The following is a 24,977-nucleotide window of genomic DNA, read 5'->3' as shown; positions in this document are numbered from 1 at the left end:
AATAATATATGTTTTGTATTTCGGGGATTCTATTCCAACCATTTATTTTTGCTATCCCGACCACCCCTTTTAGCTGCTAAAGGTATTGTACGAAACGACAGACCTGACAAGTACTTTTGTTGGACTTTTGACTTTGAACCCTACCTTCAGCAGCGATATCGCTGCTAAAAGGTTCCTAATAAATATCCAACCAACCAATTCTTTCCCATATCACTCTTATCAAACCCCAAATCGCACCAGTCTTCTTTTTAAACAAAAATAACACTTTATCACTATCAAACCCCAAACTCCACCACTAGCCTTTCCAACAGCACTTTCCCGGCAACATTTTTCCGGCTACCGTACTGGTGTGTCTTTATCACTATCAAACAAAAAAATGAACACCAAAGACGATATGGTTAATTATATGAATTGTAAAAGGAGATAAAAAAAATTTTTTCTCACATTAATGTTTCATACTTAGCACATTTACCTCACTTTATGTTTTAAACCGGTACATACTTTTAGCATCGATCTTAATGTTTCCAACTACCAAATTTAATGTTTCCGTACTTTACATACCTTTTTGCAGGGATATTGCTGCTAAGATAGTGTATTAATTGTACTTTTTCTGCCTTTAGCAGAGATATCGTTACTAAAGGTGGTAGTAGAAAAGACAAAATCGTTGTTGGAAAGGACTAAATCACTGCTAATGGTGGTTTACATTAAAAAACAAAATCGCTGTTAAAGAATCGCTTCTAAAAGTGTGGCCGGGTTAGTAAAAAGATGGTCGGATAGCAGTCCCTTTATATATATGTGGTAGTTCAAGTCTACATAATGTATATTTGTAAAGTGCAGTACTTGGTACCTTTAAGTAACCCAATCAATGTGTCTCCAAAAGGTACCAAAGGTCTCACCCCTTCATAATTGTACAAAACTCTTGTCTAGCTAAAATTACCTAATCAAATCGATACTGCCATTATAATTGTTCTTGAAGAGACTTGGACTTGCTATTTATAGCTTATGAATTAATGAGTAATAATGTATAGTTTTGTCTAGTAACAAATGCATGCTCTGACATTTGAAGAGTGCTCAAACGTACATTTTTTTTTAACAACAGAACTTATTAATAGTAAACTTTCGATATTGAAGGTGCCGAAGAAGATAGAGTTTACATCAAGTCATTCTTAAATTTCGATATATTTCTAAGTATAAATTTCTCACAACTCTCTTCCACAACCCTTTCAAAATTGGCATTCTTTATGTTGATTTCAGGAAGAAAATAATCAAAGATTATACGCAATTATACACACAAATAGATTTGACCTTTTTACACACAAAATAAGTTTTCTTTCATTTAAACAAAATGAAATTTGCATTATTACATGGAAAATAATAGTCTTTCTTTTAAAAGTGGTAAATTATTCGTGAATATTAGAATCTTAATCGTGCTCGTGTTAAAGAGTCCTCTCGCTAATTAGATACCCAATTTAAACCTTTCAATGAAAAACTTTTATCACATAAAGATCTGGATAAAAACATTCACTCATTTCCAATCATATATGGAAATTAAATATCTATTGTAATCACCAAATATATCCAAGGTACGTAGGACTCGAACCCCTAACATTTTGCGAGAAAAGAGACCCTCAGCTCCTTGCCAAATGCCACACTCATAGAAAATTTATGATTAATTAATTCTAGTGTTGGCATGCATGTGTCCAATACAATTTTTTTTTCAAACCATAATGCACTAAAAAAAGGTTCTATCAAAGTTATGAAATAAAGCTAGCAAGAATTTGTATTCTGGGATCGTCGAACAAGTTTTTGTTACACTGAAAACTATAAAACTAAACTACAAAATTCAACTACACTAGTCTAGGGTTGTTAATTACTATAAAAATAAATAAATACCTAGAAATATTAGTAGAAATATAAAGTTTTATAAAAATTGTGGGGTTATCATGACCATTTTTAATCACCACATAGCTCCTCTGTTGCTATTTGCCACACTCATAGAACATGTAAGATTAATTAATTCAGTGTTGGCATGCATGTGTCCAATACAATATTTTTTTCAAACCATAATGCACTAAAAAAAAAAAATTCTATGAAAGTTATGAAATAAAGCTACATCAAATTAAATAAAAATTACATTAAGAAAAAACTTATAAGTTTTACAACAGAAAATTTGTATACATTTTTCAGTCGTAAGTAAACTCCTTACAAACTTCGAGCTATGTATAGAGGTGAACTAGATTTTAGACCCGTGTTTAAAATTGGACATGGGTTTACGATATTATAAATATTAGATATTCATACATTTATTTCATAAATGTTTATAATTTTGAAGATATACAGTTCTAAGTGTTATACTTTGTAAGTTGAAGTACAATAATCACAGGTTCGTCACTGTCATTATTAGTTAATACATATTAATGGAATTAAGTATTTAGGGATAAATAGTGTAAATGATTTATGGAAACAAAAAAGTGTAAATTAATGAGATTTTTTCTACAAATTAATATAAATAGTAATATAATAATATATTTGGATAATGATTATTAGGATTTCTAATTTATAGTTAATCTAAACGATATGATGACATAAGCGAGAGTCAATTTTATCGAACTGAACGATTTGATCGGTTAATAAGTCATCAATTCAACTGTCTTATAATATATTAAGATTAAGATTGAGATGAGATTAAGATTAACATAAGATAAGATATTTTGAAAATATATAAATAAACCATAATTCATATGTATACATTTATATACGATACCTTTTTTAATGTGGATGAGGATCCTACCTCTAAAGTTATTTATAACTTTATTGGTAAAGTTGATGATCCTTACCTTTGAATTAAAATCAAGGGTCTTAACCTTTGATTTTACTAAATCTAAAGGTAAATTAAAGGTCAAGATGTTTCCAACTTTACTAATAAAGTTGAAGGTAATTTTAGATGATCCTTATCCTTTGAATGTAAGATAAGTTGTCACGTAACATCTAGACAAATAAAATATTTAATAATATTTTAATAAAGTGAATATTTGCACGAAGGCAATTTACATATGATTTATATATTTTCTACTTGTTGAGTTATCAAGTTATTTGGTTCAATATTTAACTTTTTAAAGATTTTAATTATATCTCACTGGTTAAAATCTCTTTTATAAGTTCATTTGGTTTTTTTTAGGATTTCACATGTTATAAATCGAAATTTCAAAGAGAAAGATGCACGGTTTTGAAAATTAAGATGGGATTCGCAAAATGAAAAATGTATTGATTCTCAAAGGGCAATATCAAATTAGGTTATTTTGAATCAACTATATCCATGATAATTTAAGGTCTTTTATGTTTTATTTGTTAAATTTTCATTAATGACTGTAGGGACCCTTATTATAAGAAGTTTTTGTTTTTACAAAATCTGTGAATACTTTAATCATGTATCGAATTATATATTTTTTAAGCTTATTCACATGTCTAATATTATAAAAGTTAATGTTGTAAAAATCTTTTCTTTTTAATCAAAACTTTTAAAATGTCATTTTGTTCACTTGTGAATGAATTTATTTACATTTCTGTTTATATGTGAACAAACTGTTATATATTTGGTTTTGAAAAATATTTTATTCTACATGAAATATTTTATAATGTTTAACATGTATGCTCCAATACATAGTTTAGTAGTTATTATGATCTTTGCAAAGTGTTTTTGAAATAAAAAAAAAAACCAATAATATATTTTTTAAATTTGTGATCACCTTTATAAGTTTTATTAACCAACCTTTTATAATGAAATGAATTGTTGAGTAATATCTTTTAAATCCATTATATGGAGTTTTGGGTTTATCATCTCAAGGTTTTTTTCATGAAAAGAAAGTTGGAGGTCCAGCAAATTGATTTCTAAATTTGTGATCACCTATATAAGTTTTATTAACCAACTTTTTATAAATAAATAGGTTGGTCATGTGTATCTTCTAAATACTTTATGTGGGCCTCGGAGGTGAGTTTTTTCCAATGTCTCAGACTCGAGTCTTGGGTTTTTTATCACAAGGTATTTTTCATAAGTAGGCGGTTGGAGGTCCAACAAATCGCTGGTTAAAATTGTCTACAACATGTCTGAGTCGAAACTAACTTTTAAAACTTTTTTAGATAATTATAAGTACATGATTTTATTAATACCTTGAGATTAACTTCTAGATTTTTTAGTTATAAGTTATATTCTTTATTGAAAGGGCATATTTAATCAAAATGACCTTTTTAGGTAATGCGACCATACTTATAGACTTTATACATCATACAAGTGACATAATTGACCAATTTTTGTATAACAACCATTAATGCATATCAATAAGTCTCCTTAACTTAAATTGCATATGGTATGCCAGCGCTAGCATTGATTGATTTCTCCTTTTGTAGTTCGTCCAATCCACCTTACACTCTTTCAGGCATTATACGAGTATATCTTACAGAAAATGTTAACGCGGTGCCGAAGTTAATAATCATATGTGCAATTCGAAGAAGTTAGGGGATCAAACATGAAATTTTGAGTAAACCTGAGGGACTAAAACTGTAATTTAATGTATATTTTATATTCTTATCATATGAGCGATTTTAAGGAACGTAATACAATAATACAGTAACACTGAGCGATTTTTTTTACTCTCGGAGTCCCGGTCTTCAATCTTTCCATAAAGAGAAAGATATGACACATATACGACTCTACAGAGAGACCATAGACCGTGACTAATAAATGTTATACTAGATAATACTCATTATAACCTAATCAAAATTTGATTGGGTGAACCGAGTTTTCTTTTTGAATGACACATTTTGAACAACAATTACTACTGGGTATAACTCTATACCTCAACTAGCTAGAGCTAATATCATTCCCATGACTTGATTGAGCTGATTGAATTGCGTTTGCAAAATGTTTCCCCTCAACTAAACGTATGAAAACCTTGATCTTGACTATGATTTTCTTCAATATGTAAAATTAATTTATTTTATTTTTTTTGGAACGGCATTCTATTCTACTCTTATTACTAAATTATACGTATGCATGGAAACCAGGACTCTCGAAAAACCCTTAATTAATCCACCACACAAATATGAGAAGTGAGACTCGAATCCAGGTGGATCCTCCCAAGGTCAAAAACCTTACCAATGGTTATATTGTATGTTGATATTGTAAGTGGAGTGATATTCGTACAACAGAATTTGATAAGTTTACCATTGTTGTGCATTACATGCTTGTATAGTATGCTATGAAACATATACGGTGTGGTAAATGAATCAAAATATGTGGTACGATTATCACTTCCCAGGGTGTATATGGACGGGTGTGGTAACCTACCATATCGGTGGTTTGGCATATTAATAAAATAGTTTTGTTGTTCGCTTGAAAAAAATAATTCTTATTCTCCTAACAAAGATTTCACTTGCTATTTGATTTTGATTTTCATTTCGATTCTTTCTATAAGAAGTCACACACGTAAACGTGTATAGTTGATCTTAATCCAACTATCAGTATCCATGATTTGATGATGCACTTGATGGGATCTATTGACCAAACAAGTTGCAAACGGGACATAAGAAGATAGCAACTTCAATTCTAGATGTATTTTTAATGCTTAAATTACCTAACAACTCCCACCTACAAATCTCATTTATAGTACAAACAAATTATCACAAAAAGTTGGTCAATGTATTGCCACACATGTGTGTTGTTTAAAGTGGTGGTTTTTCCTTATAAAAAGATATATAGCTACTTGTTTGAGATTAAGTTTTTAGAGATATATATATTCTATAGACAGTGGTTGGGTATCGTAAAATAAAGAGTAATGATATATCAACCTAATAATCAACCTAATTCTTTTATCATTTAACATGTGTAATCTATTAATTCTCTCTCCAATATCTTCCTTTAATTATGTCAAATGTCATCATCATGTTATTAGGTTGATCATTAGGTTGATCTATTAGGTTGATAAATTATTTTCCTAAAATAAATATTAAGGTAAAACACATTGGACATGATCTTGACCTTTAGATCATAGTTAAATTGATGCACAAATATTTACGAATTGAAGTAATTGATGCACAATAATTTTCATGATTCACGATGATTTTTATTAAAAAGAAATATATTATTTTATTTGTTTTACTTAAATATTTGTTTTATTTTACACCTATCGATCATATATATATCTCTTTGGACACCAAGATAAAGATATTACTACGGTCTACGGGAGTGCTACAAAAACCTATGAATATGGGTGTCACACATGTATATGTATATAACGTATGCAAATTCCGATATATACTTAATGTTTTTTTTGAAGGGTAATTCATAATTGTCAACACAGGATCTGTCTCTCATCATTCAAAGGTGAAGTCTTTTAATCAGATTAGGATAGTCAGTTGCTTTAACCGGGCTACGCTACATCCTTGTTCAAAATGCATCTAAGGCAAAAACCCACAAAGTAAGAGACACTTCCTTTAGTTATAAGTTGGGTTCTGTTAGACAGGGATGGCAATTTCGTATACGATCCATTACACGACATAAAGTAAGCAGTTTCGACTAGCGTACATGGGTAATTCGCTACATCTCAAACACCTAACATGTTTAAATGGGTTAGGACGTTCGGTTTGGGTTAACCTTGCAACTTGTTTACACCTCCTTACTCTCCGCTTTCAGATTATCGATCATAAGTGATGAGTGAACAATATATGATGTGTATCTTAAAACTCTAAACACTTTTATGTTTGTTCAAATTTATGCGACTATAACCATACCTATAATATTTATTCAGTTTGTGAAACTTGATTTGAAGTAGATTATCTACCTATTTATATGACATCTCTTATAACTCACTTTTTACGGGATTGAATATTGTTGTTATGTGTTGTTTGTTAAAACTTGAGACTCTAATTAACGGACCATTTATGTTCGACGAAATATGGATGCTATATCAACTTGCAAGTTCGGTTGATCATGTTTCCACTTTTTGCATTCATAGGCCAAATTAAATGATCGCTAAGAAGCTACAAAGTTGGTTGTTAGATGTTTTCATAGAACCATGGCGATGTGACATCATGTTCACATCGCAACACCTTTTTGTCAATGCTAACATCTTGTGAAAAGTCAATAACTTTATCTTTGCATCATAAATGATAAATCTACGTCTCCGTCCTTACGTTGGGCGACTAAATAAGTATAATTTGATAGGTGTAAATGTATAAATAATTATATCTTTTTGTGTTTAGTCATAAAGTCGAGTTAGATTGGATATTAAATGAGTATAAACTGATACGTCATGAATTTCTTGTTTTTTTTTTTTTCGGTTTCTTTGGTTTCAACTAGATCTAGATTTTACGAAGACAGGCAACAAGGTGTGTTGATGATTTTAGTCGAATAGCAATCCAATACGTTTAAAAACTACATTTATGGATCTGGTGACATAATGTTAATGCGTATAACCCGTAGGACCCTGCGAAGCAACTCAACGGATTTCATTGGGAAAAAACCAAAGGTAGGGAAAAAACCAAAGGTACCAAATGCAAATGACATAAACACGTGTTGGTTAGTATGAAACAATTTTTAAAGGAGCATGACCCACCTTAAAAGTACAACATCCTAAGCCCACAATCTCTCTGCCGTACACGCATGTTTTCCCAAAGACCAAAATGTCAATTCCTCGAAGTGTTGATCTTCCGCTCAGATAAGAAATTCACAGGTGCTTCTTTATTAACAAAAATCCAAGCACACATGAGAATGTCAAAGGGAACTTCCTTAACTAAATCGTGTCAATCAAAAGTTAAATTATATAATGATGTAGAAGTTGGTTTATATCATGATTAAAAGTCGAATTATATGTACACATCATTTAGACCACCTTGAAGTTTAGATAAACAGCCTTTTCAATTGAACCAAAACCGAAGTCATCAAATTATACAATCCACGAGTAATAAACTACAGCTTTCTCCAAAAACGTCAAGTCTCAATACACGGAGGAAGTCCATAAAAAGTCTCACATATGAAAAACGAATACAATACTTGATACTGTTGGCATCAAGATAGAGCATCAAGAGCCCCGGTAAATTGGCTGAAAACAAGTGTTTCTTATGGCACATTCATAACTTGAATCGACTGCAACATGTCGGATACAGCAATAACAAGATCACCAGATTTGATCATGCCTCGAGCTTTGAGCAGTGAGAAGGTTTTGTTTAAGTTGCTTTCCATGTCATCTGAGAAGCCCAGGCGAAATGGTATTAGGCCCCATTGTAGATTTAAACGTCTTCTGACAGAAGTATCTGTTGTGAAAGCAAAAATGGGGCAGTCAGGGCGACTACGTGAGAGGAGTGATGCCATATGTCCGTCTTTTGTGTAGACAAAGAGAGCATCCACCTCTAAGTTATTAGCTGCAAAATCATCATATAGCACAGATTAATAAAGATATATTACCAATAAGAATGTCATCTTGCTACAATGGAAATTACATCTGATTCTATACATAGTTGTACAAAAATCGTTTTACTATATATCAAGGGGCTTAGATACCCTTTCAAGGGAAGCTTCTAGAAAGTTTAGAAAGAATGTTTAGCAAAGAACCAGTAATATTGGGTAAAATTGGTAAAAAAGTCCTTTTAACTGAATACAGGTTTAAAGTTGTGGCAAGTGGCAATTTCAACCCGTTTACTTAAAACTAGGTTTATTTAGGTCATATTATTTCCTACCACGTAAAATGGGTCATGAAACGGGTAAAATGGGTCAGCATACTAATCAGATGCGTTTAAAATGCATCCATATATCCACAACCTTCCAAAGTGCTTTAATAAGCAAATAAGCTTTATAAATTTACTAGCACAGGATTTGCAAAATTAAAGAGTTCGGAGGTCACCAAGGGCAATTTTGACTCAGTTTAATAATTACCCATTTGACTCACTACTTTTGGTGTATGTGTAGTTTGACCATTCATGGCTCACGATTCTTTTAAAAAGACGGAGAATACTATAAGAATTGTTGCATCCTCCATACTTGTAATGATAATAATTATTTCTCACCCATTTTGGCAGCAGAATTGCAGATCTCTTCAGAAATACTATCAGAGAAAGAAGAAGCGATATCCGGGAGATCCATAACTTCATGTCGTTTCTCATCCCTCCACCACTTCTCGATTCTCAAACTAACACTTCTCAAAACGGTCAAAGCCTTGTCAGGAAACTGACCCATGGCAGACTCACCAGAGAGCATAAGAGCATCAGCTCGTTGTCTCACTGCTTCAGAAACATCTGCCACTTCCGCTCTGGTGGGTGTAGGGTACTCAATCATAGATTCAAGCAGCTGAGAAGCAACGATTACTGGTTTGTTTAATTGTCTGCACACTTCTACAATCTTTTGTTGAGCCAACGGAACCTGTTCTAGTGGGATTTGTGCGCCAAGATCGCCTCTGGCTACCATGGCTCCATCAGAAGCTAGGATTATTTCCTCCAAGTTTTTCAACGAGTCAATGCTCTCGATCTTTGCAAGTACTGCTATGTCCCTGCATACGTCAGTTCATGATGAGACTCATTAACAGCAATTCCTTTTAGACAACTTTAAGTAAAGATGGGAATTCAGGCAGTAGATTTAAAAATGGGTCAATTTAAGGTACTTTCTCTAGCAGTTGGATCAGTTAAAAGAGATGAGGGTCATGAGATCAACAACAACAATACACAATTTCGTCAAAGGCAGGTATTGTTGAACTTCATCTGATAAAAGATTAGGTCAAATTGATAAACAAATTAAAATTCATCTGATATGTAATCAAATGCTCAGAAACTTCTAACTCGCTTTATAAAATAAACAAAACATTTAGATTATTAATGTAACAAAGTAGTCTTGTGACTATATGTAGAATACTAACTGTTCAAGGGTTTTATCAAAAAAGTATTTAAAATTTTTAACTAGACTTAAGACACCTATACAGCTATACAAACGACAGAAATTAGAGAGGAGGGGGGGGGGGGGGGGGGGGGGGTTAAATGCACCTAATTCTTCCCCTACCGGGCTCGAATAATCACAGCCTCCTATATCAATAAAGTAAGTGGCTTAAATGCCAAAACTACAAATAAACAAGTAATTAAAGCAAAAAACTAGGACCTAAAACATTCTGGTTTTGAGAAACTTTGGGATACAAAATGAAAAATGAAGAACGGCCAGGGAAGAGCTAACGTACATAGACATAAATAATGTCTTACCCATCACGAGAACGTGCTTTGATGTAACTTTTAAGATGATTAATCACTTCTGCTGACTTCACAAATGATACGGCAATAAAATCAACACCTTCTGCTATCCCAAAATCGATATCCAACCAATCCTAAAGGCACAAATCAGTCAAATAACATTAGAATGAATAAAAATATAGTAGCAAATCCATAATAGTCAGACCAACGGGACAGGCATGCACTCAAAGCATAAGATTACAGAGGGACGGGCACCAAGACCCATTGGCACTAGGCATAACATTAGATCAACCCCATGGAATAGTTTGGAAGAAATAAATGTAACCAAAAGATGGAAGCTTGCAACAAAAAATCATAATTTATCCAGATTTGATGCATAAAATCCTTCCTTTTTGGGTATGGAGATGTATGTCAGATTAATCAGCTCATTTTACATAAATCATAAAATCTTTTCGTTAGGCACCTATCTTTGATGAAAAAAGTGAAGCATGGATTATTACTGCATAAAATCTATCATTAATGTACTTGGAAGACCTTTACATACTTTCCCTCACTTTAATTGCCGGTAGGTCTAGGAGGGTGTTTGTATTTGCGAGTTGAAATTGATTATGTGATATAGATGAATCAAAATCATATAATGCACTGTAACAAAATGGGCTTTAAGAGTGTTTGGATGTGCTTCTGCTATGTGAAGTTGTGATACAAATTAATCAGTGGTTTATGTGTCCAGCAAATCTGATTTCATATAATAGGTAAGACAGATCATCAGATTATCAGAATCCGTATTGTTGCAGATACTACTAAACTGACATTATTTGACCCCCTTTAGAATCAGTTTCACTACACCCAAACATTGAAAAGAAGAGACTATTTGCGGCTTGAAAACATGGTAATTAGGTAATCACTTTCAAATGCAAACCAAACACTCCCTGAACGATAACCCAAAAATACACAGATCAGGTAACACCACGGTACAGGGGTCATACACTCAGACTTATATAGAGCCATGGAGATATGCATCTCAAGTTTCCTATTTTTAAGCTATTATAAATATCATTATGGTATGATATTATTTGGGCCCACTATTGTCTCTAAAATGACTTGATCTTGGTGCAGTTAAGTGTCACATGATTGTGCATTTATTTTCCCAGATGGTCATATGTATCTAATAATCGTTGACCATCTTAGTGTCATTACACAAAGTCTTGGATATGACCTGTTATAACTTTTTGTCATATAGTTCATGGGATACGATTCAGTTCCAATAAAGGTGGTAATTGTGACCCATACATTCATAAATGAGTCGACTTGGGTTATTTTTTATACTTAGCATGGAAAGATAACTAAACTGGAACTGGCAAATGAGTCGAACTTAGCCAAAAGTGTCTTTCAATACTTAAAACATTTAAACGTCCTGTATCATTCTAATCATATATGACGCGTTAATTATGGTTAACCTCTTTGGACAAAAATCTGCTTCAGATCAACCCAACCTAAGCAGACCAACTGCAACCCATACGGCGTACGGAAAGGATGATTGTTTTGACCCATTACCGGACCCATGGTTGCAAATATCAGCCATATTGGCCGATATATCGGATATCGGCCTTAAACTGATACGAAATATGGTTATCGGTTGAACTTATCGTTTTGGTCAAATGTCGGTCAAAATCGGTCAAAAAAAGTTGACTTTTTTTTTTATATATATAAAACACGGGTTAAAACCAAAAATAGGGTTTCTGACTTTAAGATTAAAAGGTATGTAAAATTTGCTTCGTAACATAGCAATTAAGATTAATAGATATGTAAACTTATGTCAAATTGTATATATTGTTAGTGTATGTATATCTATATATATTTTTTAGATAAATTCCTTTACAAATTAGGGTATCCGATATATCCCCGATATATCCGATATATCGCATATCAGGGGTCGGCCGATACGATACCGAAAGCGATATTCACAACCTTGACCAGGCCTGTCCATTTTGATACCTTTGATTAGAAGTTTTAAAATAATATAGATGCACCAACCTTTGAAGAGATTGTTGGAAGCATGGCATTACGTTCACGAACTAAGCTTCCATCTCGCCAAAAGGTCAAGTTAGCCCGAGGTAGCAAAAGTCCAGGATCAGTACACAAGCACTTGACATCTGGACCGATCTTTTCAATCACCTCAAACCTCACCATTCCACCATCAACAAGAAGTTCATCTCCCACTTTCACATCTGCATTATAAAAACACATTTGAAAACAAATCTTGAGTTCCAAAGATATTATCTTTACAAATTAAGCCCAGATATGACTGCTTCAAACCTTCTGCAAAGCCATCATAGTTCACGGTAATAGCACGATCTGGCCGAAGGGAATCATAAGCTCGAACACTGAAAGTCCATACTTCTCCATCCTGCATTACGGTATAAGAGTTCATACAAACAAATTGATGTATAATGAAATAACATTTAAAACTTTTAATATGAATATATAATAATTTTGCATTGAAGAAAGTACTATGATTAGCATCCAACACCTTTTCTTCTTCTTCTACTGGAGTTAAAATATCTAGAAAAATACATTATGATAATTGAAGACATACAACCGCCTTACAGATGAATAAAGGGATTAAAGGTAATAATAACTGGAAGCAGCGTATTCTCAGAAATTCTAGGGTGTGCATACTGCTTAGTCTCAAGTTATAGGAAACTACTCATAACATGAAAAACATGTTTATTTGTTTTCATTTATTAGTTTAGAAAACATGAGTTTTCTCTCTCTAAGGAAAACTGTTAAAAACTATAGAAGACAGTTTTCACAAACTTAGTTATTAAACTAGAACGTTGGTTTCTCTTCGCTAAGAAAATTGAACCTTGAAGATCCAGTTTAGCCGAAGCTTTTCTTGAAAACTTTTCTGGAAAAGTCCCTCATTTTTCTTTCAATTCTTCACAAAAATAAGCAAACATAATATAGAGATAAAGTAGATGAACAGTCAAAATTCAAACTTTAGAACGGATTCGTAAGATCACCACAAATGGCACATATATGATATTTAAAAAAGTTGAATTTCACGATATACACACATCTAGTCGGCATAAGTAAATGGTAGCCACAATGGAGTGATGTAAGCCCATATATGTATGGTGTATGCATATTTTGTCTCTGCATTAGATTTGTAAATTTTTGGAATTGAAGAGATAGGTTCATGAACAACCCAGCGAAGATAACACTGAATTGAGGGGATTTTAGTTTGCGCACTATCGAAGTGATCATTTAACAATCATTCCATAAATAAATTTTCTTATGATAACTTATGGGTTTAATAAATAGTTTAATATTAACTGCAATAAAACTGGATATTAAAATATATGGTAAATTTATTGATATCACCTTACTTCATGAATTGCTTCATTAAAGATCAAAATTTTCAATCACTCAACCACCATAAAAAATGGTCATTACAACATTATTACATTGAAACACGATCTCTGATATCACATTCTTGTTATTCCATATCAAATAACCACTTTAAAATCCACACGCAAACACAGTTGCCATTGACCTTTTTCACTCTACAGTTCAAATACATTCCACAATCATTCATTTTCCATGTTACATATGATTTCATAATCTCCAAACAAAATATAAAAGTTAAAACCATACGTATTCAAGACCGAGATATTCAAACCTTCAACATTTTAGGCACGAATAGATCCAAAGATGACTACCCTCAATTTTGTAGTAAACAAAAGAATGAAATAACTTACTGAAGAAGTGAGAAGTGATATCTCCTCTTAAAGATATGCCTCCCAGTCGTTCTAATGCCTCATGTTATGAATCTCTGGGATCTAAATAATGGTCCACCTTCTTTGACCACCAAGATTCATGACAGGTGACATCATGACAGTTAGCAGGCACATCTTTAAAATGATGTATTGCCTGTAGTCTTAAGGTCTACTGGCATCATTCCCCCACTGCAAATGCTTTGTGGGGCACTGTAAGGACTTTCGCTAGAAATAGGCCACGAGTTCGAATCTGTTCCCAACTCCACATGGTGGTGCCCAAAGACAGGTGTTCATTGTCGGGGACTAGTCCTTGGGAAAGGGTTAGTTGGGTCCAAAGGACCACGAGTTAGGAGTTCTCCGTCTATCTAAACCTTTAGCTAAAGATGATGTATCACTTTTTATTGATACTTAAATCCTTGCTTGAGATCCTACAAGTCTCTAACAACTATTTTTGGGATGTTTAGTATGCGAAACTTTTGTAATTTACTAAACAAAGGTAATGTGATGCATAGTATAGCAGGCACACAACTTAAAGTAGTGGTTACCTGCGGCTGCATATTTTAAAGTGATTATTCCTGTAGGATATGAACGCTGTAGTTATCTTGCTTACTTTAAAGCGTTCATTCATTATAGAATAAGTAAATAAAAACAAGCAACTTTTCAAAGACTGTTTGATACTGTCTATCCGCGATAAAAATAAGCACTCAATTAAGCAACTTTAAATACCCAAAATGAGACTAACAAGATTAATATTTGGGATATAAATACATATGTATAAACATATATATACAAACATTTGATACTGATGGATCCGCTACAAAAATAAGCAGATAGGCACTTAATCAAGTAACTTTAAACACCCCTTAATCACAAATTATGGGCTTACACGCAAAATGAAACTAGCAATCCTAATATTTAGCATATATATACATACATATAGAAGTATATACATAAAAATGTAAATACCTCAGCTTTAGCAGAAGGGGCACCACCAAGATCACCCATATGAATCTCACTACCTTCAGTATCCATCATAATGGCAACTGCATACCCTTTTTCCTCATTCAACCTCCTAACTTTCTCAATCACACTCTTGTGCCACTCACGTGTTCCATGACACATATTAATCCTAGCCACATTCATCCCGCCAACTGCCAACCCTTCCAATTGTTCAAACCCACACGTCGCCGGCCCGATCGTGCACACGAGTTTCGTCCTTCTTGTACTTCTAAACCCATTTTCTTTCAATTCAGCTTCTGTCACGGCATCAACCTCAATAGCCCCAGAATCATTACTACTAATTATACTGTCTTTAACACTAACTGGATTAGACCCATTATCCCCACCAATATACTGTGCGGTTAAAGCGTTGTCTGCAGACACGACAAGTAATGATCTTTTTGAGAATTTGGAAATGGGTATTAAGGGTTTGAGTGTTTGGAAGATGGGTTTTGTGTGAAAGTGTGTAAAGTCTTGTGAAATGGAAGTTGAAGTTAAGAAACTTAAAGATTGTGATGCCATTTTTTTTGTGTGTGTGAGAAATGAGAAATGGGAAATTTGATTGTGTAGATGATGATGATGATATAAGAAAGAGTACAGAAAAGGAAAGAGAGGGTGGCGGAGAGAACTAGGGGGGGCCTTAGGTAGTGTCGTCCTAGATTGACAAAAGTAGGAAGTTGTTGAGTGAGTGAGTAGACAAGTTAGATATACAATGTTGTTTGTTGGTTGTGTCATTATTGTTGATGAGGGTGTCTTTTGATGTTATCAAAATTATTGTTTCTAAATCATTAGCTAATTAAGTTAAAGTTGGATAATGGCTAATTAGCTATAGCTATACTTAGGCCCAAATAGCATACTTGTCGTACTTAAGAGTTAAGACATATAAAATGAAAAACTTTGACCTTTTAACAACTTTTTCTTGTAAAGGATTGAAAATATAATACTGTATGTCAAACATAAATGTGGCTGAAGGGCTTATGAGGATTTTTAAGAGCTTAAACTTTTCAATGGGAGAATTTCATATATATTTCATATTAATACTCTAATTACATATTTACCCAATCTAAATTAATAATTATATATATCCAAATTTTGTTTAGATTAATTCATATATATCCATTGTGTTATAAAATGATTTACAATCCAACTTACTCAAATTAGTTCTATATTTGTCCTTCCTAAATGACAACCAATTACATATTAACCAAATTATATAAGCAATTCACAAGGTGAACCTCTACAAGATCTAAACACATCTCGAAGTTGCGGTTGCACATATATGATCGAGTGTGATTTTGTGAATCAGTGGAACAAAAGACACACGGTAAGAAAGGTTTTGCATATACAAGTAAGAATAGGGATGGCAACGTGTAAGAAAAAACCTGTAACCCGCGGATACTCATTTGTCATGGACGAGAGATTTTAATAAACTTGATCTGTGAATACGATACGGATATAAATACGTAATCATATGTGGGTCGCAGACGAATAATTGGTACACTATCCGTCATGGATAAATCCGCGAACTCGTATCTTTTTTAGCAAAGTTTTAGCTTGAAGTTTTAAAGCTACTTTTAACGATTGACCGAAATTTATAATGATCCATTTTATATGCAAGATTATGTAAATAATGCCAACTTATTGTATGAAACATTATTGTGCATGATAACAAGAAATACAAGCAGTTAGAGGTTGCTTAGCCAAACTAATAATATGATATAGTCATCTTTTTGAAAGTAAGAAGATCATCGGTCTGTTGCCATGTCAATATGCAATTATAAATCATTTTATAACACAATAGATAGATATGATATAATCTAAACAAAATTTGGATATATATGTAATTATTAATTTAAGTCGGGTAAATATGTAATTAGAGTGTCAATATGGGACATAAATGAAATTTTCCCTTAAACATAAGTCATTTCCAAAAGAGTAGCTCTGTTTGGACATATACTTCAAATTAAGAGCTCTAACCCTAAAACTTTCTAAAAGCTCCAAAAGGCTTTTACAATAAAAGTTTGTGTAAGATTGGTTGAAATAGAAGTCCTAGCTTCTAACTTCATTTTCAAGTTCCAGCTCCAAGCCACTAGTTTTCAGTATATGGAGTTTTTGACATGGTCCCACTACAAAAAATTTAAAAGGTTATCATTTTTCACAATCATATTTGTGGCAGGAAAATTTCATACTTTCATGTAGGGATGTGCACGGGTCAAAACCCGGCCCGTGAAGGTTCTAGTCGGGCCGAGTTTGGGCGGGTCACGGATTTCCTTCACAAAGTTTTGGTTTTTGGCTTCACCCGACCCGGCCCGGTCTGTCCAAATTGTGACCCACGAATGCACTTAAAACGTGACTTGTGACCCGACCCGTTAGGGTTTCGGTGGGTCGGGTGCGGGTTTCTGGGTCTTTTGCTCATCCTTACTTTCAGGTGCGTAAAATTACATTAGTTGTTCATACTTATGAATGTGGGAGTCAAATTGTAACAATTAGCATATTAGATGTTACAAATTAACTTTCAAACTTTTAAGTGTGAAAATATTTAGAGTTCTACACATTTACTTTTTGTTAATGCATTTATAATTGTGAAGAAATCATGATTTTTAAAGATTATTCATACTTTTAAATATGAGTTTTTTGGCACATTTTTAAATGTGTTGTATTAACAAATTTTTTCACACTTTGTTAAAGGTTGGTGATTTTTACACAGGGAATTTTGATTAACTTACAAAAAAATTGATAGGATTTGACTACTATACCCTCAAATATCTTTTTTTTTTCTTTACTTTTATAGGTTTACTTGTTGGAATAAACATGATTCGATTCGAGTGATAAAACATCCCCAATCGTCCTGTGAAACCTGTAAGAACATAAAGCATAATTGCTATTGATTTCGGGTTCCCATAACAAGGTGATTGAGTAATAATGGGATGATAAATTCGGCTGGAACATGATGCACGAATTAGAGAGGAGTAAACACACGAATTTGTGTGGGATTATGTGTGTGTGATTAACCTTAACTTAGGGTTAATTACCCTCTATTTATAATGAGAGTAATTACACATTCAACCCTTTAGTATTTACACATTCAACCCTTCTGGTGTTTAATGTGTGTATCATTAGTCCTCTTAGTTACAATCACCTAATGGGAAACCCTATACTACATCTCTAAGAGTAAATACGCCCATCACATATTTACCTAGACATAGGGATTTCAGTTATTGTCAATTATCATATCAGGAATGATACATGATCAGTGACGGTCACACTAACGTGGTTCCAACATTACTTCCCTATTTTTCTAAACCATTTATGTATGCTTTTTTCTCAAGTTTACTTCCTACTATTTTTACAACTATAATTTTTCAGTTTTCTTCTCCAACATCACCTCGGATATATTTTCTATAAAATAAGAATCATGAAACTAAAGAAAAATTCTATCAAAAATTTCAGGATTTTTTCCCCCAATTCGTTGCCAACTAGCAATTAGCAAGCCCAATTCATATCCTTTATACAAATAATATTAATATAAAGACATTCAATCATAATCACCATCTTCACTTCGTTGTCTTTGAATTCGAGGAAAAAAAAAATTCGTATGTTGATAGAAGATGTAGATGGGTTGTTAGAATGTACTCGTAATAATTATGATATATATATATATACGGGTGAGTCATCTTAGGACCACTCTTAAATTAAGACCATTAGGACAATGTCTAAATTGTAACTTACACATGTGTAAGTCGTGGTGGCGGTAGTCGCCGTCGCCGAAGGATCATGATGGTGGTGGTGGTGGTGGTGGTCAGAGATGGTGAAAAGTGAAAAATGAAAAATTGAGATTTGGTCCTAATGGTCCTAATTTAAGAGTGGTCCTAAAATAACTTCCTCATATATATATATATATACTAGGTCTTTTACCCGCACGATGTGCGGTTGTTTAAAAAAGTTGTTCATGTTGTTTAGTTATATGAGTATAAATAACAATTTGTAATAATTATAACTTGTATTTTAAGCAGGTATATACAAATCTATATTTATCGGTAATGGAAATATTTATATATAATGAAATATATAAATCCAAAATATAACTGTTATTATTTAACTATTAATTAGTCGATTATAAGTTATACCAGCCTTTTAGGACACTAACGTGTTATCATCAAATATTCATATTTAATACCACATATTATACTTCATGCAATGTTAATAAACATGAAATTGAATTAAAGTGTAATGTAAGGTAAGACCATAACAACTATTCGTATTATTTTTGCAAACTGATATGTAATCCATTAGAATTTCATCATATTCATTCAAAATAAAATACTTTAGTAGAATTTAAGTCATCAAATAATGAAATTCGTAAAATATGAAAAGCTTTAAAGATAAACCAAATTAAAATTACAATTAGATTATAAAAAACAAATCTATTATTCAAATTTAAGTTAAATTCAAAATGTCTTCATGTTTATTTTTTCAAAAAAGTAAAATCACCTTATAGTAATTTAAAACTCAAAATCACTTGCAAAAGCAAATAGTATAAAAATGGTGACATTGATATAGAAAGTTTATGTCAATCAAGATTAAATCAGAATGCTAATACAACAACATTTATCTAAAAAAGAAATTGTTCATATTGAGATAAAAATAACCAAATAAATGACATCTAGAAAGGTAAAACTCGAGTTCACAAATAGAAGCGTTAATACAAAGCTGAAATGAGAAATAAAAAAAATCATAAAGATGTTGATAGGAGAAAAAACCAACTTAGATGATGATGATGATGATGATGATGATGAATAAGGTATAGAAAAAGAATCAAAAATAAATAAAAACGGAATTTGCATATCTCATACGAAACTTCAAAAGTGTGTTTCTTTGAGTAGCTAATATCACATTCATAGATATATGATTAATATCATATTAATACTAAAATAATTAGAGGAGGGAAACAAAATATTTGCCAAAGAAAACAAATATCTCACGTTAAATAATATCTTGGATTTCTAGTTTTATTTCATTTTTTTACATAATTAAATTATTGGCAAAAAATTATAAAAATGCCACATAGGATTAAGGCTTATGTGTCGATATTATAAAATAGATTTGAGTTGCAGGACCTCTAGGATCATTCGGATTCCTACTGTTTTAATAAATATATAGATATATATATATACTTTCCTTATTTCGAGAATCATTTTTTTTGCAAACACTATGAGAACTCTCAAATTATATATTGGAATTGGATCACATGTTTTCTTTTGGTCATTCACATTTGATATAATATAAAAAAAGGTATGTTGTAGAAGAAACTTTTTTAAAAAACCTTCAAAATAACCTTTTATAAACTTGTGAATGAATATCCAAGTTTTGGTTCACATGTTAACATATGACTATATTTAAGGTTTTGAAAAAAATTTTCTTCTGCAACATATATTTTTATAACGTTTCACATGTGAATGAACAAAAAAAAAATATGTGATCCAATACATAATATATGAGTTTTCAAGGTTCTTACAAAAAAAAATGAATTTTCAAAATAAGAGTCTCCTATATATTAAAAAATGAGAAAAAAAAAGGTAAGAATATGTGAAGAAGACATTGATATATATATATATATATATATAGGGTGACAATCAAATAAGAGCAGTCTTAATAAAAACACGGTGAGAACACTTAAAAACTATATTTTGATGCATTAAAAGTTCATATACTAACATAGTGTATAACTAATTATCATTATTTAAATGTTTAACAATACATTGGTCTGTCAAAATCGATAAAATCATGTTTTTTGTTTTGTGCATCCATCTTGGATGCATATTCATCAAAATGATGCATCCAACAATAAAAAGTGATTTTTTCGATTTTGACGGATCAATGTTTTGTTAAACACTTAAATAATGATAATAATTAGTTATGCACTATGTTAGTTTTATGAATTTATAATGCACTAAAATGATGTTTTTAAGTGTTCTCATTTGTTCTTATTTTAAGAATGTTCTTATCGAAGTGTTACCATATATATATATATATATGGGAAAAGGGAATATAAGGCTGTCTGGCACCTAAGCTTAGGTGTGGAACTCCTCACATACTAATATTTTACTATTTATTGTTTAATGAATAAATGCATGGGCTCCCATGATTTTTATGGATTAAAAAAAACAAAATGTGAGTGTTCCACACCTAAGCTTAAATACCCGACAGCCTTATATTACCATCCCCCTATATATATATATAGGATAAAGATCAAATGAAAGGTACCTTAAGGAGCAAAAGGAAGAGAATGATCGTTTTTTAATATTTTTTTAAGCTTGTTTTTTTCACTTTTTTCATTTTTTCTTTAATTAACTAAATTCATATAAATATTTAAAAAAAAAAAATTTCAAAGGGCGTAACCCGTAAGCTATAGGCGAAGCCTTTCAGTTTATGGCGAAGCCATGATGACTAAGGGCGAAGCCCGTTAGGTTGATCACCCCATCACCGATCCCCTACGACCTATCACCCTCTATGACTTATCACTCCCATCAGCTACCCCTTATTAATATCCTTAAGGGCGGAACCCGTACCGTACTCTTACATGTATAACTCACTAACTCGGGTTAGAAATGTTTTTTTTATTTTTAAATTTTTTTTATGGATTGAGTTAATAAAAAAAAAAGAATGAAAAAAAGGAAAAAAAACAAGATAAAAAAAAAAAAAATCAAAAACGGACCTTTTTTTAAGAACCTTCTATCTAGATCTCTACCCTATATGTATATGTATATATATATAGATATATAGAGAAAAGTTATTTTGAGTTCATTGATTTTCTTCCATTTCCTCAAATTCCAACCACATCCTACCACCAACACCATCATTTCAGGCCACCATCATGATTTTCTGGCGACGACGACCACCGCCACCACGACTTACACATGTGTTAGTGTGTAAGTTATATGGACTCAAAATAACCTGCCCCTATATATATTAGCTATATTACTGTGTAGCCTGTTAACTACATCAAATCAATTAATAGCCATATTTACCCTTAAATTCACATTGTTTTCCAATTAACCAATTAATACACACCGAATATTCTCGTGGATTTTCCCTCTAAATTTAATTTCACACAATTTCCCACCAAATTTCTTTTCTAACATTTTATAGTTACTATTAATAAATCTTTTTTAAAACTTGAGACCACATATATAAACATCAAATATTTGTTTAATAGCTTTTTGTTTTTGTTTTTATTAATGGGTGAACAAGATCAAACTCGAAGTTTAGTCAGTACGAGTTCATCTACGTTTGATTCATTAAGAAACAATGAATATCAACCAGAAGTCTAACGAGATTTTCTAACGAGTTTTTGGAAATAATAAGAGTACATTTTCAATGTAATATTTTATATTAGTTGTTGCGATAAATATAACTTATTAAATATGGAAAAATGTAAGAAGTAAGAAATAAAAACAAACAATTTTATGGAATGAAAAAATATATTGTTATACTTTTAAGGTTCAAAATGAATTTTCGTAAATTTTAAAATTTTTACAGTTTTTCGAATCTAGAGTCAACAACATCAATATACCACGAGAGGAATTTGGAAAATTTAACTTTGATTGTTATTGAGATATCATTGGTTTAGATAAGTCTTTGTATTAAAAGGTTTATGGATAGAAATGTCTTTTAATTGATTTGACGTAGTCAATAGGCTACATTATGTGTGTGTAGGAAAGGGGTAAGATAAAATGAGTCCACCTAAAAAAAGTCCAAAAAAAGTCTATTGATTTTCGTAACTTACACACCACCATCATCATCTATTACGATATACAAGTGTTTTTTGTAATAACATTAAGCCTTTCCGGCGACGGGCCCACCGGAAAATCATGTGTAAGTTAACTTACACATGATTTTCCGGTGACGCGGTGGCCGAAAAATCATGGTGGTGATCGGAGATGATTATAGTGGTGGTCGGAGTTACACATGTTACATGAACTTTTTTTAGACTTTTTTTAGGTGAACTCATTTTATTTTTCCCTTGTAGGAAAGATGGTGATTAGTATTGACTATTGAGAGAGAAAAAAAACTTTATAAACGAAAGAAATAGTGTCAGTGGAAAATAATCATGTTTATTATGTCTAAAGTTATGTGAAGGGTATAAAAGTTAAGTTAGACAAAATTTCCGTTAGACAATTAATATCCTCCTTGTAAATATCATTACTCTTTCTAAAACTGTGAAACTTTTAAGTGTATACAAATACGAGTACTATTTTTGTTGTAGTGTCCCAACCAGATCACGAGACCTATCCAACCACAAACTAATAAAACCATAAGTTTGGTATCGGTCCAATCATGATGCATTACAAAGACTTGATCGCAGCCCAACTTGTAGTAGATCGTAGATCCCAAAACCAACAGCCGAAGTGATAGCCCAAATTTCCAAAAAGCAAAACAACCTCGAACTCCAGCAAAATTTTCCAAGCACAAATTCTCCAAATTGTGTCATTGGGTAACAAGGGGAACCTTCGATCATTCAAACTAGCAGCAACTAGCACACACGACTCGAGCACTTTGATGGAATTTAGATACATGATAGCCTTTAAACAACCATCCAAACATGACACATAGTTGACAGCTACATTTTTTCCAAATTTTTATCATCTGGTTTTTGTTAGAGAAATGTGGCATCGATTTCCCCATTTTGACCCTGGTAGCGCTATACGGTCGTTATTACTTTATAATCCATATATAAAAGTTAAAGAAACCATCAAATGCTTTTACCCGGGAAAAAAGTGGTTACATAGGGTTCAAAGGCAGATTTCATTTATAAACAAGTATTACAACTGGGGATGTTCATAATAAACAAAGCTATATATCTACATAAAATAAAACTGCTACCAAAAAAACTGAATGCAGAATACTTTATGCAATCGGGCCAAACATAGTGTCGTTATGCGGTCACAAAAAAAACATCGGCTCGCGTAACACGACCAGGGAAAAAGGGTAACCCTGACCAGGCAGTATTAGCAGCATCGCCGCTAATACTGCGGACCCCATCTGACACACAGCAGAGCCTTGCGACCGATGACGCGACCTTTGCCTTTTGTATTGCTAAAACTTATTTTTCGATTTAAACAAGTACAGAGGATGGAGAAGAGGGAAAAGAGGGAACCAAATAGTTTATGTGGAAGAAGCCTAATAAGAATCAAAATCAAAACCCATATTATATGTAAAATAGAAAATAAAAAATGAAGAGCAAGAAAAAAGATGAATTACCAGATATTGATTTCAAGAGAAGGCAAGAAAGTGAAGCAAAATTTGACTTGTTATATTGAAGTATCATCATGATTCACGAATCATGAACAAACCCTTAACACCAGCGTTGCATAAATAACAAATAGATCATATAAATACCAAAAATTGTTTAACCTCTGATTCCATGACAGAGAGAAAAGAAAGAGAGAAAAGTGTAGATGCAGCAAAACAAAATTATACATATAATAAATTGGTTAAATATCTAGATTTTAAACGGTGAAGTTGTGGTCTTGTGGATATGACGACTAGATGAGATTTTTATGTAAATTTTCAGTTTATTGGGAGGAAAAAAGAAAGAGATGTAGAGATGGTCAATATGGAGTTTAAGGGTGAGTTGATATTATTGATATGTTGGATGGTATCTTGGGAGTTGGACTTTATCTGTCAACCACTACATCCTTTCAACTTTTAATGTTTACATCAAGCTAATACTTAAGAGTTATCAATTTATATAAAAAAAAAATTTAAACTACTTTTTTTGTCATTGTTTTAGGAAATTACAATGCATATAAAGTTACCTGTCTATAAAAGTGAACTAGATCAATACCCGGTCAGTGACCAGGTTATCAAGTAAACAAAAAGTCTTTTACTTAAAAATTAAAATTTATTATGAAAATCAAGCATAATGTTAAAATAAAGTCTTAACTTGTATAATTTTCGATATAACATATATAGAGT

At 32.1% G+C, this 24,977-nt stretch overlaps 1 protein-coding gene and 1 long non-coding RNA gene across 2 annotated transcripts; both read right to left on the bottom strand.

Annotated features, from left to right (window-relative positions):
* Window positions 1-7,893: 7,893 nt before the first annotated feature.
* Window positions 7,894-15,676, bottom strand: LOC122609671 (pyruvate kinase isozyme A, chloroplastic). Its single transcript, XM_043782627.1, has 6 exons — window positions 14,967-15,676; window positions 12,538-12,628; window positions 12,256-12,449; window positions 10,234-10,355; window positions 9,058-9,536; window positions 7,894-8,415 (listed from the first exon to the last, which is right to left on the bottom strand). The coding sequence occupies exons 1-6, from the start codon at window positions 15,519-15,521 to the stop codon at window positions 8,114-8,116; spliced, it is 1,743 nt and encodes a 580-aa protein (XP_043638562.1). The 5' UTR covers window positions 15,522-15,676; the 3' UTR covers window positions 7,894-8,113.
* An 8,109-nt stretch (window positions 15,677-23,785) lies between these two features.
* LOC122585940 lies at window positions 23,786-24,426 on the bottom strand. The gene is made up of 2 exons (XR_006321827.1): window positions 24,261-24,426; window positions 23,786-24,179 (listed from the first exon to the last, which is right to left on the bottom strand). It is a non-coding gene; the product is annotated as an uncharacterized LOC122585940 (long non-coding RNA).
* Between the last annotated feature and the right edge of the window lie 551 nt (window positions 24,427-24,977).

Source organism: Erigeron canadensis, chromosome 1, assembly GCF_010389155.1.
Source record: "Erigeron canadensis isolate Cc75 chromosome 1, C_canadensis_v1, whole genome shotgun sequence".
NCBI lineage: Eukaryota > Viridiplantae > Streptophyta > Magnoliopsida > Asterales > Asteraceae > Erigeron > Erigeron canadensis.
The sequence above is the reverse complement of the archived record's forward strand: the minus strand, read 5'-3'. Positions and strand labels throughout refer to the sequence as shown.

Bases quoted from the DNA above. Each gene is read 5' to 3' on its own strand.
- LOC122609671 (XM_043782627.1), bottom strand. From the start codon at position 15,521: ATGGCATCACAATCTTTAAGTTTCTTAACTTCAACTTCCATTTCACAA. The intron at 12,629-14,966 runs GTATTTACATTT...ACCGTAATGCAG, and splicing joins CCCCTTCTGCTAAAGCTGAG to GATGGAGAAGTATGGACTTT. The intron at 8,416-9,057 runs GTGAGAAATAAT...ATGATTTTGCAG, and splicing joins CAATTCTGCTGCCAAAATGG to CTAATAACTTAGAGGTGGAT.